Source organism: Ictidomys tridecemlineatus, chromosome 7 (genome assembly GCF_052094955.1).
Source record: "Ictidomys tridecemlineatus isolate mIctTri1 chromosome 7, mIctTri1.hap1, whole genome shotgun sequence".
NCBI lineage: Eukaryota > Metazoa > Chordata > Mammalia > Rodentia > Sciuridae > Ictidomys > Ictidomys tridecemlineatus.
The window spans coordinates 128,197,301-128,215,931 of record NC_135483.1 but is presented as its reverse complement, the minus strand read 5'-3'; the positions used below and the strand labels follow the sequence as shown (position 1 = coordinate 128,215,931).

Sequence of the window (18,631 nt, the reverse complement as noted above, 5' to 3'; positions counted from 1 at the left end):
TACATAATAGTGGGAGTTGTTATGAAATATTCATACATGCACATAATTTCATCAATTTCCTGTATTATTTTTAAAGGGTTAAATATAGACAACAATTATTGGAAAAGCATTTGATGGAGAAAAAGGAACTGGCCCTTCAAGAAGTACATGAAGAAGAGGAGAGAGAGAGGCGCCTAGAAGCCCTTAGAAAACAGGTGCTTTTAATTTGAAAATTTTCATGGTTTTTTTTTTTAATGTTTCTAACTGCTCTTAATTACATTGTTACTAGGACTTAGTTCATGACATCTGCTTTATCAAACATAACTTTTCCAAATTGGGACACTGATCTTCATTCCAGGGAGCAATTAGATTTATGTTGAACCATTTCCATTTTCTCAGTATATTAAAAGAACTTCATCAGCACCTTTTAAAAAGCTTTCCCAGAATTTAAAAGCATCCATATCACCTCTAGTTTATTAGGTGAATAGTACCCATTTGCAACAGTGAAACTTCATCTACTCAAAGGATTTTATTGTCCTCAAAAAAATGTGGTAGAGCAAGATAATCTTCTTTGGGGTAGGAACCTTTGCTTGGAAATATTCCACAGTCAACAAATAAGTTAAAAGCCATTTTTTTTGAAAATACATTGTGTGTGTGTGTGTGTGTGTGTAGAAATAAAAACCTCCCATTACTTTGTATAATAAAAACTAAGCAAAAGTAAATGAAAGTAAACAGGAGATGGAAAGAGCAGAAATATAAGAACTTGGGAAATGTGATGAAAAAGTTTTACTTAGTAATTCTCAGAAATTTAAACCTAAAATGATTGTTTTAATGCATAAGCTCTACATTCTTTGTTGACACCATGTTCTAGCTACCAGGGGAGGTGTCTGGTTCCTCTTTGCTGTCAGTGAAGGTAATACAGAATAATGGGTAGGAACTTGCCCTCTGGTGCCCTTCTGACCTAGGACAACTTGGGTTGGGACTCTGGCAGAGGATAGTAAGGTCATTTACTTAATCTCCCTTGGCTCCCATATCCTCATCTGAAAAATGGAAATAATAGTACCTGCTTTATAGATTTGTAGTAATGTGAGTTCAAGTTTATTAACAAATTTACTAAGTGTAAAACCCTTTTCCAAAAACTCTTATGTGCCGAATCTCTACAGATTAAATGATATAGCTACTATTAATATCCCCATTCTACCAAAGAAGAAACTGAGGAGATGAAAAGGCTAGGTGCTTTTTCCAAAATCATATATGTAGTAAATATCAAACAGGGTTGAAATCAACAAGATCTAGTTAAGTGACAAGGTAGAGATAGTGTAAACCCACAAAAGTCTTAAATCATCATCTTCCTTGATAAAATAGGTTAGAGAGATAAATTCAAAGCATAGGAATGTAAGCCCTGGTCATTCTGGATCTGACAAATTCAAATTTTCAATTATTAGCAGATAATATAGTCTTCTGAGGTCAAGACTCAAAGTCACTATTACTAAACACATTCTGTATACAAAATACAACTTTGATAACTACAGGTTCCACATGACTAAAATTTCTTCCATCTGTGAGCCCTTTGAAAACAGAAATATCTATGCCCATTAAATGTAATCACTATTGAGGCTGGGGTTGTGGTTTAGCGGTAGAGGCTTGTCTAGCATGCATGAGGCACTGGGTTTGATCCTCAGCACCACATAAATGTAAAATAAAGATATTGTCCACCTAAAGCTAAAAAATAAGTTTTTTTAAATATAAAAAGTGTTTAGAATTATAAGATATTTTAGCTAGGAAATCTATAATAATTAAAGTATGTTTAATCTTATTTCAGTACAGTTTCTAAATGGCACTAAAAATGCCATTTGCTTAATGCTAATTTTTAACTTTTCAGAATAACAGGCAGGTATTACTAATGGTGCATGTAATTTACAAAATTAGTGACTTCTTTTTATTAAGATGTGGTTTTGAATTATCATGCAGAAGGACATTTATGTTAAAATAACTCTGCAGTTTTTGAGTAGAAGGAAGAAAATGTTTTCTAGCAGTTTCTGGGCATCTTAGGAGCCTGATACAGTAGAATTCACCCATCTCACCCAATATTACCAACACACTTGACTGGGTATATGCTCTAGATTCAGCTTAATTAGATTAAACTTTCTTGAAGGCTTCATGCTATTGTTACTATAGGAATAAGTTGCTATCAGTTAAAAATAAATATTTTTTTCACTTTTGGTTGCGTTCAAGGTATTTGTGTAGGTTTTTATGTAGAATTTCCTATGACTTTCATCAGAAAGATGAATTAATTATCTGAAATGAATCATAATTATAATTATTTAATTATTAGCAAATATATATATATATCATGGTCTTACTATATTTTTCTTTATGTAAGTTTTAATTCCTCTGTGGACCTCTAGGACCAGCCTAGTTTTAATGTTCTTTCTGCCCCTTCAAGAATTAGATTTAGTAAAATTTCTTAACTTTAATAAGCATTAAACATTTATAACATATTTAGCTTATATCTTATTCCAATTGGCCTGCCTTCTCTTCTTTCAGGTTGCTGTTGTTGCTCAGTTTGATCCTGTTAGAATGATGTCGGATACAGTGGCATCAAAAGCTAGAATGGCTGTTGAAATTGAAGAAGAGTTTATTCTTCAAAAGCCCCTCTTTACATTAAATACATACAATGAACAGCAGGTAATTATGGAAATTAGCATAGTTGCTGAAAAAGCCATGATGATGATAAGAACTGCAAAGTGTGTGTTTGGGATTACAAATTGTTTTCAATATTTACATTTGAATAGTACACATATTAACATAATATTTATATCTAAATGATAGCATATAATTACTGCATAATTCTAATATTAAAATAACTAATAGGTGACCATAAATGAAACAACTTACCTGAAAATGTTATAGATTTGTAATTGAAAATTAGTTTTTACATTTAACAACCAACTTTATAAAGTTTCATTTGAAAGTCATGTTAATATTATTTTGTTTAAATATTTCTATGTTGCATTAAGAATTTAGAAACAAATTCATAACATAAATTTTATAAGTAAACAACCAATGATACTGATGAGACAAAGAAGAAAGCTTTCAGAAATTAAAATAAACAGAAGATAATTCATCAGAGCTAATTGATAAATAAAATATTTTCTGTGGAAAAACCATTGAGGGATTATTTAATCATTCCTAGGAACTTTGGAATTTTAGTCTGTGCCTGAAAGGGACTAAAGTTGGAGAATGGGAGGAAGTTGGAGAGTAGAAGTGAATACAACTGAAATTAAGGGAGAGAGTAGTTGTTAACTTCAAAAATCTAAGAAGAAAAGATAACTACTTATTTAATTATTTAAAAACTAGGAAACATCATCCATTATCAAATGAATCCACTGTGCCTTGACTCTGTGCTGCATACTTTGCTAGAGAATAAAAACAAGGATAATTCATTGATTTACTAGTTGGACAAATATTTATGGAACAGACTATTTTCTGGTTCTGTGCAAGATGTAGCTCTGGGCTACATCTTGAAAAGATAGATTGAGCCTGCAGGAAGTCAGCAGAAGCCCTAGTTAGGAGGGAAAGTGCAGGTGCAGAAATCATGCCATGAGGGTGAGATCAGCTCTACAGTGGAGGCCTGAGGGTTACTGCAGCAAGAGAAGAAAGGAGCATTTCACCCTGACTGAGAGGTTGGAGAATGTGTCAGAGAGAAATCTTGAGCTCTATCTAGGTCAAAGGATCTTTTGGAACAAAAATAAAATTCGCTTGAGATGGTTTACAAGAACAAAAAGTAGGTTTGTGGGAGAGGATTACTTATAAGGGTTCACAGTATCTCCAAATACCAGCTGCCAAAGTGGGGAGGGCAGCTGCTTTGTCTTCAGTGTAAGGTACATGGCATGGGGTACATGACAAGTGCTGAGACATGAGACTGGAAACATGGATTAGGAGCAGCTGCACAAACCTAAGGCTTGCTGCTAAGGCATCTGACCTACAGACATGAGACTTTGAAGCGAGTAAATTATATAAGCAGATTTATGTTTTTAGCCTGTGTCCTGATTGGAAAATTGCTGAGAATGAGCAAGGGGTCCTTTTAAGGTTGGAGAACCATCTTAGAAGTGGTGTGAAAGGGCCATGAATGCCTCTGATTTGGAGAAGGAGGGGATAAAGAAAGTAAGGATGATGAGCTAAACAGTAAGCAATATTGCTAAGAGCCCTCATTGTGGACTCAAATCTACATCCACTATTTACTAGATGGGTGCTTATGTAAGCTTTAACATCTTTATGCTTATTTATCCTAAAGTAATTTATTGCAAAGACTTTGTGAGAATTAAAAATAATAAATATTAGCTGCCTAGAATATTGCCTGATACCTTGTAATAAATGAGTGGATTACAATCTTTGGATGGTGCTGCTATGAACCATGTAAGACTACAGAAGGAAAACAAACTTTGGCAGGAGAATTTGTTTCATTCATGTTATGTTTAAAGCCAAGCTGTCTAGTCCACCTTTATAAGAAACTGATTATCTGCCTCTGGAGAGGGAGACGGAGGTCTGGGTAGGAGAGAGATCCCCTCTTTATTTACTATCTATTAAAAATAGAATAATGAAACAAATTTAGACCTTACTACCCTGGAGCTGAATAAAAAGGTAAATCCTGGAAATAATTTTGGAGTCAACAGGCCACAGTCTGAACATGAATCATAGGGAATGGATGAGAGTAGACAGAATATGTTGAGGCAGAAGAGGATCTAAGGCTGCAGGTGATTGTTTCTGAGAAACATCTCTGTATTAATCTTGACCCTATACTCATCATTTTCCCTACACCTATATCTGATCAGTAACCAAATTGTATTATCTCCTTCTTTCACAGTGTTTCTAATAGTTCTTCCTTACTAACAGCCACATTTAGGCATTTATTATTTCAGGTCTAGACAATTGTAGTAGACTCCTGACCACTGACCTACCCCTCTCTCTTCTTTCCCTGTCCATTTAATTCATGCTGAACTTGCTGTCAGAGTCTCCTTCTTATGGAACTACAATAATTATATTACTTTTCTACTAAAAGCAAAAATAAACACAACCCCACTAGATACTTAGACTCCTCAGCATGGCCTTGAAGCCTTTTAACTTGAAATTCTAGTCTGTAAAGTGTCCTTTTCCAGTGTTCCTTAATGGTACTTAGTGCTCTGCCAAAAAATTACCCCATCCCAAATTGACCTATTTCACCTAAGTTTGCTTGTTCTTTCCTTTCTGTTTTGATTTCTCTTCCTTCCTTCCCACTCTGCATTATGAAAAGTTGAACTTTAGGTTTAGTTCAATTGCTTCTTCTTATCTGAGACTATCCTCATTCACCAGCACTAGGAGATGCACCTCCATGTTTTTCTACTCTAAGAGTATTTGTCACATGCTGCACAAACTGCAATTGTCTGTGTACCTTCTTATTATGCCCATTCACTGAAGAACTCTTTGAAGGAGGGCCTGCTTCCAATAGCTTATTATCTCATCTCCTAGGGCATCTTCAAATCCAGGTGCAATGCCTCATTGTGTAAAACCCATATGTGTCCATCTTCCTGTCATTGTAAGTAGTATCTGTTGACATTTAGTAGTCATATGAGGGGAAGAGGAATAAGGCCCAAACAGCAAGAAATGAAAACAGAAATGAAATTACTCATATGTCTACTCCCACTTAGAATCAGATTGATGGAGTCATTTTCTAGTTCTGTTTGAAATAGAAATCTGGCCTTGTAAGAAAGTTTCTATTGATTTTGTTTTTCAAGTAGTGGCCATGTGTTTAAACAATTTGCATAATGCCAAATGATATGGAAATTAAAATGTTTATTTAAAGACAAATATACAAGGTTATGGTTTAGATTTATTTTAATCAATGATTGTCTGCATTTTATATTGCAGTCAGCAATAAATAATGATTCTGTAGTACTCAGAGTTGGTTTCTTTATCTCATCTTTTAATAATTTTAATGTAATGTATTTTGACTAATCTAGAATACAATATTCTATACAGTCTATGTTGGAAACAACTAACATAGTGGAAAGTGACAATGGCAAAAAGTACTTGGATGTTTTCAGTAAAAATCATCAGAATGTATTCACAGTATTCACAAAATTCGTGGTCATTTAGTCATGTAACAAAAATTATGCAACTTTGGAAAATATGAAACTAAGTGATAAAAGTTTGTTTTAGTTCAATGATTTTTATTCACTTAAGTTGTATTTTATTTCTACAGATAATTTCTGACCCTCGACTTCGCTTTGAGTTAGCACTTCGTGAAGCTGGACTTCATAAAACATTGTACGCCAAAGAGGTCTTACCAAAAATCAGTCCTCAGAAACCTCCAAGAAGGGACATGGAATCTACTATATTTAAAATATAGAACTCATACTCAAATTCTGTTATATGTATATAATATTTTTCTTTGAGAACATTTGTACGAATAACAATAATTACCACTTTCTAAATTTTTTTAAAATATCAGACATAGGAATCAGCTTCTATTAAAACAACTTTGCCTTTCTTTTATAGCTCTAAGAATTCTACAGTTTCCTGTATCTTTAAGTTACATTTAATAGTACTAAATTCCCCAAGATTATGGAGCTTAATTATGGCACATAACATCCACACTGTTGTCCAAGAGATCACACTACCATTTAAATAAACTATATTTTGGAGGTTGGGTTATCCAATGAAAAGAACTCAAAATAACCATTTGTGAGAATTATAAATAATGAAGCTGCTACCTGCTAATGTTCATTTCTGCTTGTTACTTCTGACTTTTTAATTATGGAAGCTTTATTATCATTAATACTTCTATTATTTCTTGATTATTATAAGAGGAGATTCAACCTTTCTCTAAATTTAGAAACCAATTTGGTACACCATGTTTACTGCAAACCAATCATCCAAACAATTTCATTTTGCAAATTAGCCCTTAAGAATAAATTAGAAATTAAAATAGCATTTCAAGCATGGGAATACCTCTTTTGGCTTGGAGAAAAAAAAATTGTCATTATTTAGAAAGAATACATTAAAAATTATGATCTTGGAATGCTGTCAGAGTTCCAAATTATCTAGTAAATATCTAGATGACTTTATAGAAAGGAAGCATTTCAAATAAAACTCAAGCATAAAATTTTGACTATTTCTAAAAAGTAGTTATTTCATCAAGCAAGTCAGTGTTGTTAAAAGTTGCTATTGCTGTATTTAGAATACTGCTCATGTTTTTCCCTCTGTCAAAGCTTCCTGCTATTTCCCAGGCACCTCAAGCCCAGGAGTTTACAGTCTCTAGTGAGTTACTAGAATAAAATAAAATGAAACAAAATCCAGTCTTACTGGTGGAATCTTTTTCTTCATGATTGTCCCCAGCATCATGAGAATAAATGGATAATTTAAAAAAGTGTAGCTTGTCAGACTAAACCTTCACAAGAGATTATATGGGAAAAATTTTTACCTACAATCCAAAATTCATTCTAATACCCTCTCAGTCTAATCTTTTGCATCATAGTAACTGCTCATAAAAGAGGGGTCTTTAACAAGAAGCAGAGAGTAGTGGGCTTTGGTGCTTATGTTAAGGGTATCTCTCAAGGTCACAGTATGCTGTCATGGGCCTCAGACCATATGTTCATAGACACCCTGCTGGAGCAGAGCATATCCTTTTCAAGGGCAAGCAGGGTCCATGAATCCTTGCCAACATTAATGTCCATACTGTTGTCCAAGGGATCACTCTCAAATTCCAAGTAAATAGTATTTTTACACTTTCTCAACAAGGAAGAATAAGTAGCTGGAGGCATGACTATCATTTTGAGAGAAGTAAAGAAGTGATATGCTGTGGGTTTCATGAAACCTGAGCTGAGATCCGGGCAGCAGTTTATCAACTGACTACACCCAGACTCAGACCCTAATAATTTTATTTCCATTTAAAAAATAATATTAGTAACAGTTTACCACTCACTGAGCACACACAGTATGCTCATCACCATTATGTGCTTCCCACATGATATCTTATTTGATCATCATAATGACATTATGAAATTGTCATCTCGATTTTATAGGTAAGGAAATAGATTCAGAAAGGTAAAATAATATGCTCTAGATTTGTTGTTTTCAAAATAAGACATTAGTTTAGTGAATCCTGACCAGCATTTTAAAAAAGAAACAAAATACACTACTTTGAAATCCAAATGGTTAATAAATACATGAAAACATAGAAATCCTCATTAACTTCTCCCATGAAATACCAATATACACCCATCAGACTGGCAACTCAACAAATATCATAATGTCCAGAGTAGTGATGACACATGAGAACAGAAATCATCCCCTGGTGTGCAATGGAAAAGTTCAAACCTACCTAGTAAGGTTGAAAGTGTTCATGCCCTTTGATCTTGGAACTACTCCTAGATCTACACACCTGAGAAGCTCCTGGAGATATGTGCAAGGACACATAAAGTACAATTCCCAGACAAAAACAAGCCAAACAAGTTCAGCCACGAGATAATGTATATAAAGATTGTGTTATATTCACTTATGGAGTTGCATATAGCAATACAAAATTTAAAAAAAAACCTATCAACATGTATATAATATTTAGTGAAATGTACCAGGTGCAAAAGCATACCTATTATGTTTCTTTCCATTTACATAAAGTACAAAAACATACCAAAGTAATCTACATTGTTTAGGATCATGCATAAGTTGTGAAATACTAGATAAAAACAAGATAATTATCAAAGTCAAGAAAATGATTATCTCTGGGGTATAGAGAGATGGGGTGAAGATTTTCAAGTTCCTGAAAATGCTTTATAGCTTAACCAGGTAGTGATTATATATGTTTCTAATCATTTTTAAAGTTAATATAATTGTTTTCTATACTATTATATCAGTAGTATTGATTCTCAATAAAATTAAAAAACATTAAGAAAACAAATTCTTAAAATCATAATTTCTTAGTATATAAGTGCATTGGGAAGAATCTTTTTAGTTAGTTTCTGATTTAATAGCCCTAATTTACATGAATTTCAGAGGTCCCTACTTGAGATTCGTGAGTGCCCTAACATGGGATAGGATCCACTTTGTTTACTCCCTCCCCAATCCTGTACTCCAATCCATTCTGACTCTTGCCTATCTAGTTTACCTGACTGAATTTGAAAAGAAAAAAATAATCTATACCTGAAAGGGCTAATTATTGTGCCGTAAAATGTGATGTCTATATGTCCATTATCCGTGTGTGTGTGTGTGTGTGTGTGTATGAAGTGAGTCATAACAAAATGTATTTCTTAGTGAGTAATAGTCTAAAATTATTGAAAAAACACTACCCTCAATCCTATGGTTAATAAATTGTATAGCCTGATTCAACTCCCACTGATTCTACCATCCATCTCTGAGGATGGTAGGCTTGTTTCAAAGTAAAAGGAAAGAAGGTACCAGGTCTGGTAGGAATTCCTCTCCCCTTGCATCACAAATCCACAGATTCACCTAAGACCCTATTTCCCTTTTGCTTCCTCTACCAGAGGGAACAGCCCTTCCTCTACCAGAGACCACTGCTTCCATGTATGTTGTGTTTCCTGCTGCCTTAACTCCTCTACAAGAATTTCTCTTTTTTATTCTTTTTCTTATATCTTTAAGCTTGCCCTCAGCATACAAATACATTGGTGCAAATCTTAACTTTTAAATGAATCCCTGTTTTAAAATAAATCTTCCTTAAGCCCACATTGTTCTAACTACCCCACTATTTCTCTGCTCCTCTTCTTGAAAAGCTTCTTGGAAGAGTTGCGTGTAGATGTTTGATGTCTCCTCTTCTCATCTTTAGTCAGTCACTTACTCTGATTTAGCTTTGCCCTCATCCTCCACCGCCACCAGTCTTAGGTCACCATATTGCCAAACTCCGTATTGGCAAATAATGGCCACTTTTCAGTCTGCATCATACTGAGTTCATGAAAGCGTTTCATTCAGGTGACAACCCATCTCTGGACACTGTCTTCTCTTGAACTGTGTGATGCCACCTGCTTTGCTCCTGCTTCTTTAGGCACAACTCCATCTCCTTGGCTGACTTTTCCATCTGTCTATCTCTACATGTGGAAGTACGCCAGGGTGAGATTCATTAGCTCTATCTCTATTGTTGTCACCCAAGGGAAAATCCTTAGTTTTAACTTTTAGATTAGGTCTTTTGAGGAATTTTTAATCTATAGGCTATTCTTTTTACCTATTCTTTTTTTACCCCTTGCAACTTATTTATTGAAGAAGCAAATATATTAACATGTAGAATTTCCCCTGCTAGATTTTGTCCATTTTATCTTTTTGGTATAGTTTAACATGTTCCTCCATCCTTCCTGTTCTTTGCCTATAAATTGTTAGTTGAGGCTACAGGTTTATCAGATAAAAAATTCAACACCTTGCTTCTTTTTCTCCCCAAGATCACTTCATTTTAGTGTTGTGTTCTTCTATATACATTTTCTCTTTGAACCTCTTTTTGAATGTTTCTCAATGATTATACCTATTACTTGTTTATGTATCACATGATAAAAATTCTCTAATCACTCCTTCATATTAGTTGAGAAGCTTATATGAAGAAAATTTTAAAAAACAAAATTAAAATAAGAAAAAAAATGTCCTCTTCTAGTATTTGCTAGTATTAAAGAGAGGTGGACAAAGTGTTTATGTTTTCTTTTAACAGTTTCCAAAATAGTAAGTTAGTTTTCTGATATTCTCCCAAGGTGACCAATTTTGTTGTGTCTTTGTGAAGTTAAAGATTGACATGTATTTGATCTTTTAATCTACCAAAGTGTTATTCTTATTTATTCTCAAATTATCCTCTTCTTGCCCAATAGCTCAGGATTTCTATTAAGAAAATCTAAAAGACTGGATTACTTCCTTGCTATCCAGTCGTTTATTGCCATATAACAAAACTTAGTGATTCACAACTATAATTTTTTTTATTATCTCTCATGATTCCATGGACCCAATGGGATAGTTCTGGTTTGGGGTCTATATTAATTCCCTATACTACTATTGCAAATTACCACAAAGTTAAAGGTTTAAGCAATTCAATTTTATTATCATAGAGTATCAGAAATGAGTCTCACTGGGTTAAAACTGAGGTGTTGGCAGGCTATGTTCTTTTCTGGAGACTCCAGAGGAGAATCTGTTTCTTTGCCTTCTCTTGTTTCTAGAATCCTCTCATAGTTCTTAGATCAGGGACCTCTTTGTCTTCAAAACCAGCAAGGCAGCTCTAGTCTTTTTCACATTCCATCACTCCATGCTCCTTTTCTGCCTCCTTTCCACTGATAAGCATTCTTGATGACCTGAGTTCTCATTGACAGCTCAGGACAATCTCCCCACTTTAAGGTCAGGTGATTTGTAACCTTAATACCCTTTGCCATGTACAGCATATTCACAGATTCTGGAGTTTAGGAATTCTGGGGGATATTTTTCTGCCTACCACAGGGTCCTTCATATTGCATTCAATTGCTAATTGAGGCTATAGTCATCCAAAGGCTCAACTTGACTGAATGACAGAAGAGTCACATGGTTGGCAGTAGATGCTCATTTTCAGTAGCTCACTTGAGGTTTCAAATGGACCATGCATGTGACTCTCCATATGGCTTTGGTTTTTCATAGAATGGTAGCTGGTTCCAAGATGAAACTTTCCAAGAGCAAACACTAAAAGGCAGACGCTAGCCCAGTGTCTCTTTCGCTGTATTTATCAAAGCAATCTTAGAGCTCTCCCATATGCCAAAATGTTAAAAACTGAGCTTCACTTATCTAGGTGTATGTCAATGCCAGGTAATGTGAAATAGAAGATATTTTTGCAGCCATCTTGAATCTGTCACATTCATTATTTGTCATGATAATATGTTCCAGGCTCATTTTAAACATTTCCTACTCTGACCTGGAATCAGTCTTTTCTCTAAAAATCTCTGGTTCTTTTTGATAAGAAATGATATTTCAAGACCAAAATCTGAATACTAAGGGCACATATTGCAACTGGGTTGGTTTTATATTCTAGGTCTTTTCAATAAGCTTTGGAAGAATAGACATGCATGCACATATCTATATGTACACAGATACAAAACAACCCCACATATATATGAAAATATAAAGATAAAATATTATGTTAAAATATTACATTAATTCTGTTACTTCTAATTTAAATTCAGTGGGGTTTTTATTTGACATCTTCCTCTTTACATTTGTATTTATTTTTTTGTGAGATTTTTGGTGCTCATTTATAAAAATGTTAAAATATGACATAATTACTGATTTACATTGTCATAAATTTTATATACATATCAAAATAAAATACCAAGATAATAAAATAACTCTAAATTTTTTTGATTATACACTTTTCCCCCCTTTTGTTCTAATTGTATCTATATTGTCAGGAATTACGTTAATATTATACATGCTCCCTTCTAGCCCTAATTAACCTTATCTTATAAGGAAATATAATTTACTGATACCACCAGGCTTTATAGCAGTGCCTCACTTGTCATTTTGATTGTCTGAATTCTGTTTTCTAAAAGACCCTTTAAGAATTACTCATGGAAACAATATTTTCTGAGTCCTTAAATGTCAATAACAGTTTGTTTCAGGTCTTTATAGTTGAAAGTCAGTTTTTAGTGGATATAAAATACCTTATTTACATTTTCTTTAGCACAAAATGTCAAAAGACTGGTTATAATGCTGTTTCTTTTCCCTGATAATTGCTTGATCTTTTTGCCTCACTAAATCAAGGATTTTTTTTTTTGCTACCTTCTTTATAATGCAGTGTTTTACTGGACTTTCTATTAGTGTTGGTCATTCTGGGTCAATATATTCAGTGAAGAGTATTCCCTTTCATAATATGAGTTCAATTTTATTCCAGAAATTGTTCATAAGTTATAGTTTTTAATATTTGTTATGTTCACTTTTTACTTTTCCCCCAGATATTTATTATGCTCTTATGCTTTGGGGATTCTCTTTGTCTATAGACTCTATTTGTCATTATCTTGAATCTTTTGGATCCCTTTCCTTATTTTTGCCATGCTCTTAAATAGCTTTGCTTAGAAATATTTCAAACCTACACAGAAATTGAAGACTAAGACTACTATAACTTTTACCCAGATTCATATACTATTTAATATTTTATTCAATTTGTTTTTATCATTTTTGTGCTCTCCTTATACACACGCAATTTTTCTTTTCCCCTGAGTCATTTAATAGCAAGTTGCCAGGCCAAGACAATGCACAGATTTAATATGGGTAAGAATACTAGTTTACATAACCACAGGATATTTAAATATGATAAATTTAACATTGATATAATATTTTCTTCCAATTTACTCTTCATATGCCAACTTTATTAATTGAGCCATAAATATCTTTAGTAGCATTTCCCCCCTCATATTAGGATTCAGTCTAAAATCAAGCATTGCTTTTAATTGTCACGTGTCTTTAATATCTTTTGATATAGTTAATTTCTAAAGTCTTTTTTGTCTTTTGTGATATTTTCTTTTCTTTTCTTTTTTTTTTTTAGTGATGCTGGGGATTGAATATGCAATGGGCCTTGTGCATTCAAGGCAAGCACTCTATCAACTGAGCTATATCCCCAGCCCACATGTATTTATTTTTTATTGTGATAAACATCCGTAACATAAAATTTACCATTTTAGCCATTGTTAAGTATACAATTAAGCAGTGTTAAGAGCATTCACATTATTGCATGACATCACCACTATTTCTCTCCAGAACATTTAGCCTGTACCCATTGCACAGAAATTGCCTGTCTTCTTCCCTAACCTCTAGTAACTATTATTCTAGATTCTTTTTCTTGGATTTGCCTCTTGTAAGCTCTTGTAAGCACCTCATTTAATTGGAATCTTGTAGATTTGGGGCTGTGTGTGTGTGTGTGTGTGTGTGTGTGTGTGTGAGAGAGAGAGAGAGAGAGAGAGAGAGAGAGAGAGAGAGGGAGAGACTGGATTATTTTTAATGTTTTCAAGTGACATCCATGTTGTAGTATAAATCAGATTTTATTCCTTTTTAAAGTTGAATGATATTCCACTGCAAGTATATTCCACATTGTTTTTTGCTCATCCTTCTGCTGCTGGACATTTGGGTTGTTTATAACTGTGGCTATTGTGAATAATACTGCTGCAAACAAGGATGTATAACTATCTGTTCAAATCTCTGCTTTAAATTCTTTTGAATACATATCATGCATAAAATTGATGGATGATAAGTTATTTACATGTATCATTTTTTATTATTTTTATTTGTTATAATTAGTTATATATGACAGTAGAATGCATTTTGACACATATACACAAATGGAGCATAACTTCTCATTTCTTGGCTCTACATGGTACTGAGTCACACCAGTAGTCTAATCACACACACACATATATAGGGTAATATGTCTGTCTCATTCTACCATCCTTCTCATCTCCACTACCCTATCCCTCCCCTCACTCCCCTCTGTACAATCCAAAGTTTCTTCATTTTTTCTTATCCACTCCTCTCTTAATATGGATCAGCATCTGCTTATCAGAGAAAACATTCAGCCTTTCATTTTTGGGGATTGGCTTATTTCACTTAGCATGATATTTTCTAGTTCCAAAACTAAAAAAAACTTATACTCAGCAAAGGAAACAATAATGTAAAGCAAGCCTACAGAATGGGAGAGAATCTTTACCACACACACCTCAGATAGAGCACTAATCTTCACGATAAATAAAAAAGTAAAAAACTTTAACACCAAAAAAACAAATAACCCAATCAATAAATGGGCAAAGGAACTGAACAGACACTTCACAGAAGAAGAAATACAATTGATCAACAAACATATGAAAAAATGTCCATCATCTCTAGCAATTAGAGAAATGCAAATTAAACTACTCTAAAATTTCATCTCATACCAGTCAGAATGGCAACTATCAAGAATACAAGCAATAATAAGTGTTGGCAAGGATGTGAGAGGGAAGATGTACTCATACATTGCTGGTGGAATTGCAAGTTGGTGAAACCACTATGGAAACCAGTATGGAGATTCCTCAGAAAACTATTTATGGAACCACCATTTGACCCAGCTATCCCAGTCCTTAGTTTATACCCAAAGGACTTAAAATTGGCAGACTATAGTGACACAGCCACATCAATATTTATAGCAACTCAATTCACAATAGCTAAGCTATGAAACCAACCTAGATGCCCTTCAACAGATGAATGGGTAAGAAAAATGTGGTATATACACACAATGGAATTCACTGAGCCTTAAAGAAGAATGAAATTACATGTATAATTTTTATGGGAACTTCCATACTTTTTTCTACTGAAGGCTTGCCATTTTAGAATCTCAACAATAATGCACAAATATTCCAGTTTCTCCATGTCAATCATAACACTTGTTATTTTCTGGTTTTTGTTTTCTACAATAGCCACCTTAGTGAGTGTGGATTGGTGTCTAATTATGATTTTGATTTGCATTCCCTAATGATTAGAGATGTTGAGGATCTTTTCACCTGTTTATTAGTCATTTACCAATATTTTTTAGAGAAACTATTTATAATGTTTATTCAAGTTCTTCGCCATTTTTTTGAATTGGGTTTTTGTTTTGTTGTTATTGTTGTCCTTGAGTTGTAGAAAAGCTTTACATATTCTGGATATTAATTTCTTATTAAATGTGTGATCTTCAAATATTTTCTGCAATTCTATTCCTTTTTATCCTGTTGATGGTGTCCTTTGATGTACAAATGTTTTAATTTTAATAAAGTTCAACTTATTTCATTTGTTGCCTATGATTTGTTGTTATGTCTAAGAAATTATTTACAAATCCAATGTCATGAAGCTTTCTCCTGTGTTTCTTCCATAGTTAAGCACTTACATTCAGGTCTTTGGTCCATGTTAAGTTTTATAAATGATATAAGATAAGGGTCCAGCTTTATTGTATTACATGTGAATATCCAGGTTTCCCACCACTGTTTGATGAAGACTTCCCTTTCCCATTGAATGGGAAAATCATTTGACTATATATGAGGATTTATTTCCAGGCTCTCTATTCTATTCCATTGGTCTAAATGTCTATGATTATGCCAGTACCATACTGAGTATATAACTTTGTAACATGTTTTGAAATCAGGAAGTGTGAGTCCTCTAGCTTTGTTCTTCATTTTCAAGATTGTTTTGATGATTCATGGTCCCCTAGAATTCCACATAAATTTTAGAAAGAACATTTTTCAATTTCTGCAAAAAAATGTTGTTGGAACTTTTATAGAGATTATGTTTACATTGTAGATTGCTTTGAGTAGCATGGACTTTTTTTTTGGCAGGGGGGTTGTGTATTGGGGATTGAACTCAGGGGTACTCAACCACTGAGCCATATCCCCAGCCCTATTTTGTATTTTATTTAGAGACAGGGTCTCCCTGAGTTGCTTAGTGCCTCTCCATTGCTGAGACTAGCTTTGAACTCGCCATCCTACTGTCTCAGTTTCTGAAGCTGCTGGGATTACAGGTGTGGGCCATGGTGCCTGGTGTATGGACATCTTAATAATATTAAGTCTTTCAGGCCATGATCATGAAATATCTTTCCATTTGTTTGTGTTTTCTTGATTTTTCTCAGCAATATTTTATAGTCTTCATTGTACAAGTCTTCCACCTTCTTAGTTAATTCTTAAGTATTTTTTCTCTTTCACACTATTATAAATGGACTGTTTTCTTGATTTCCTTTTCAGATTATTTACTATTAGTGTACAGAAACACAACAGACTTTTGTATGTTTGTAACAGTGGTCTACTTTATGCTTTGAATAGCCTTTCATGCTCTGACACCGTGACTTATTTTTAAAACTGATGTATTTCTTTCTCTTCCTCTATGCCTCTCCCTTCCTTAAAGTTATCTATCCTTGAGCACACACCCACTGCAGAAATAAAGTAATTCAAACTTTGAGGATGGCACCAAATGATCTCCAAAATGATTGTCTTCCAAATTAACAAGTAAATTACAACTCCAGACAGAGAACATATGGATATAGCCTTTGAATTACCTCTAAAAACCTCCTTTCCCCCATGTTGGACAGAATCACAGTCTCTGGGATAGGAGTCCCCTGTGTTTCTTGTTTGCTAGCAAAGCAATAAAATTTCTTTTCCCCTTGTCTCAAAAGTGTGTCCTTGTTATTGGATTGGCATCAGAGACAAGAACCCAGCTTTCAGTAACATGTTGATTTTATATCTTGTTACCTTGCTGAATTTATTTACTAGTTACAACAGGTTTTTTGTTTGTTTTTGGTGTAATCTTTAGGGATTGCTTTAGTGAAATATTTTCTTTACATATAATATCTTATGTTCTTGTAACAGTAGTCCACCTTATGGTTTGAATATAGCCTTTGCTGCTCTGCCACTGCAGCTTATTTTTAAAAGGGACATGTTTCTTTCTCTGCCTTTCTCCTTCTTCTTCCTTACACTCTACACCTCCCTAATCTCAGAGGAAACTTGACTTCCTCATCCTAGGCAGAGTTATCTGTCCTTGAGCACACACCCACCACAGGAAAGAAGTAATTCAGACTTGGGAATGGCATCAGAAGATCTCAGAAATAATCATCTCCCAAATTAACCAGTGAATTGCAACTCTAGGCAGAGAACACGTGGGATGTCGCCTTTGAATCACCTCTTTAAAAACTCCCTGTTCCCCCTGATGAACAGAATCATAGCCTCTGGGTCAGAATCCTCTGTGTTTCTCCTTGGCTAGCAAAGCAATAAAACTTCTTTTTCTCAAAACCTCGTCTTTGTTATAGGATTGGCATCAGGGATGAGGATCCAGCTTTTGGTAACAATCTGCAAACAGAAATCATTTTATTTCTTCCTTTCCAATTTATATGACTTTGTTTATTTTCCTTACCTAATTGCTATGATGACTAGAGCTTCTAATAATGGGGAGAGGAACAGAAAGAGACATGCTTTTTAAAAAAAATAAGTCTCAATGGCAGAGCAGCAAGGACTATATTCAAAGCAGAAAATGGACCACTGCTACATTATATGTTGAACAGAAGTAGAGAAAGTGAATGTCCCTGTTTCATCACTGATCTTAGAGGGGAAGATTTTAGCCATTCAGCATTTGATATGTTATTTTTCAGTTTTTTCATATAACATCTTCATATATTGGAGAAGTTTTCTTCTACTCCTAGTTTGTTGAATTTTTTTTTTTAATCATGAAACAACATTGAACTTTGCCAAATTTCATTCCTACATCAACAGACATGAAAATTTGGGGGTTTTCCCCCTGTATTTTGTTAACATTATTTATTATGTTGATTGACTTTCATAAGTTGAATATTCCTTTCATTCCAGAAATAAATAACACTTATTCATGCTATATAATCCTTTTAATATTCTGCTGAATTTAGTTTGTTAGTATTTTATTGAGGATGATAAGAATACAGACTCTTTATCAAAAGTAGAATGCTCTTTGTGATCTCTTTTATTTTAAATATTTTCAGAGTTCTTGCTTTATTTTTATTAATGTATTACCTATTGCATTTTTCATTCATTACTTCTAGCTGTCTTTATTTCTGAAATATTTTTCTTTTATTTATAATATTTCCTAAGACATATTAACTAATTTTAAAATTTTCCTATTTCCGACTAGTGTTATTTCATATCTTGTATCATTTTCA

The 18,631-nt window shown here is 33.7% G+C and overlaps 1 protein-coding gene across 5 annotated transcripts in view; it reads left to right on the top strand.

Annotated features, from left to right (window-relative positions):
• Ccdc148 (coiled-coil domain containing 148) overlaps nt 1–15,750 on the top strand; it is a 314,744-nt gene extending 298,994 nt beyond the window's left edge. For all 5 annotated transcript variants that reach the window (XM_040294329.2, XM_040294330.2, XM_040294328.2 and 2 more), the window contains 3 exons: nt 77–194; nt 2,527–2,667; nt 6,221–15,750. In XM_040294329.2, coding sequence (XP_040150263.1) covers nt 77–194; nt 2,527–2,667; nt 6,221–6,367 — 406 coding nt within the window. In that variant the 3' untranslated portion in view covers nt 6,368–15,750. The remainder of the gene's footprint in view (nt 1–76; nt 195–2,526; nt 2,668–6,220) is intronic.
• The last annotated feature ends 2,881 nt before the right edge of the window (nt 15,751–18,631 follow it).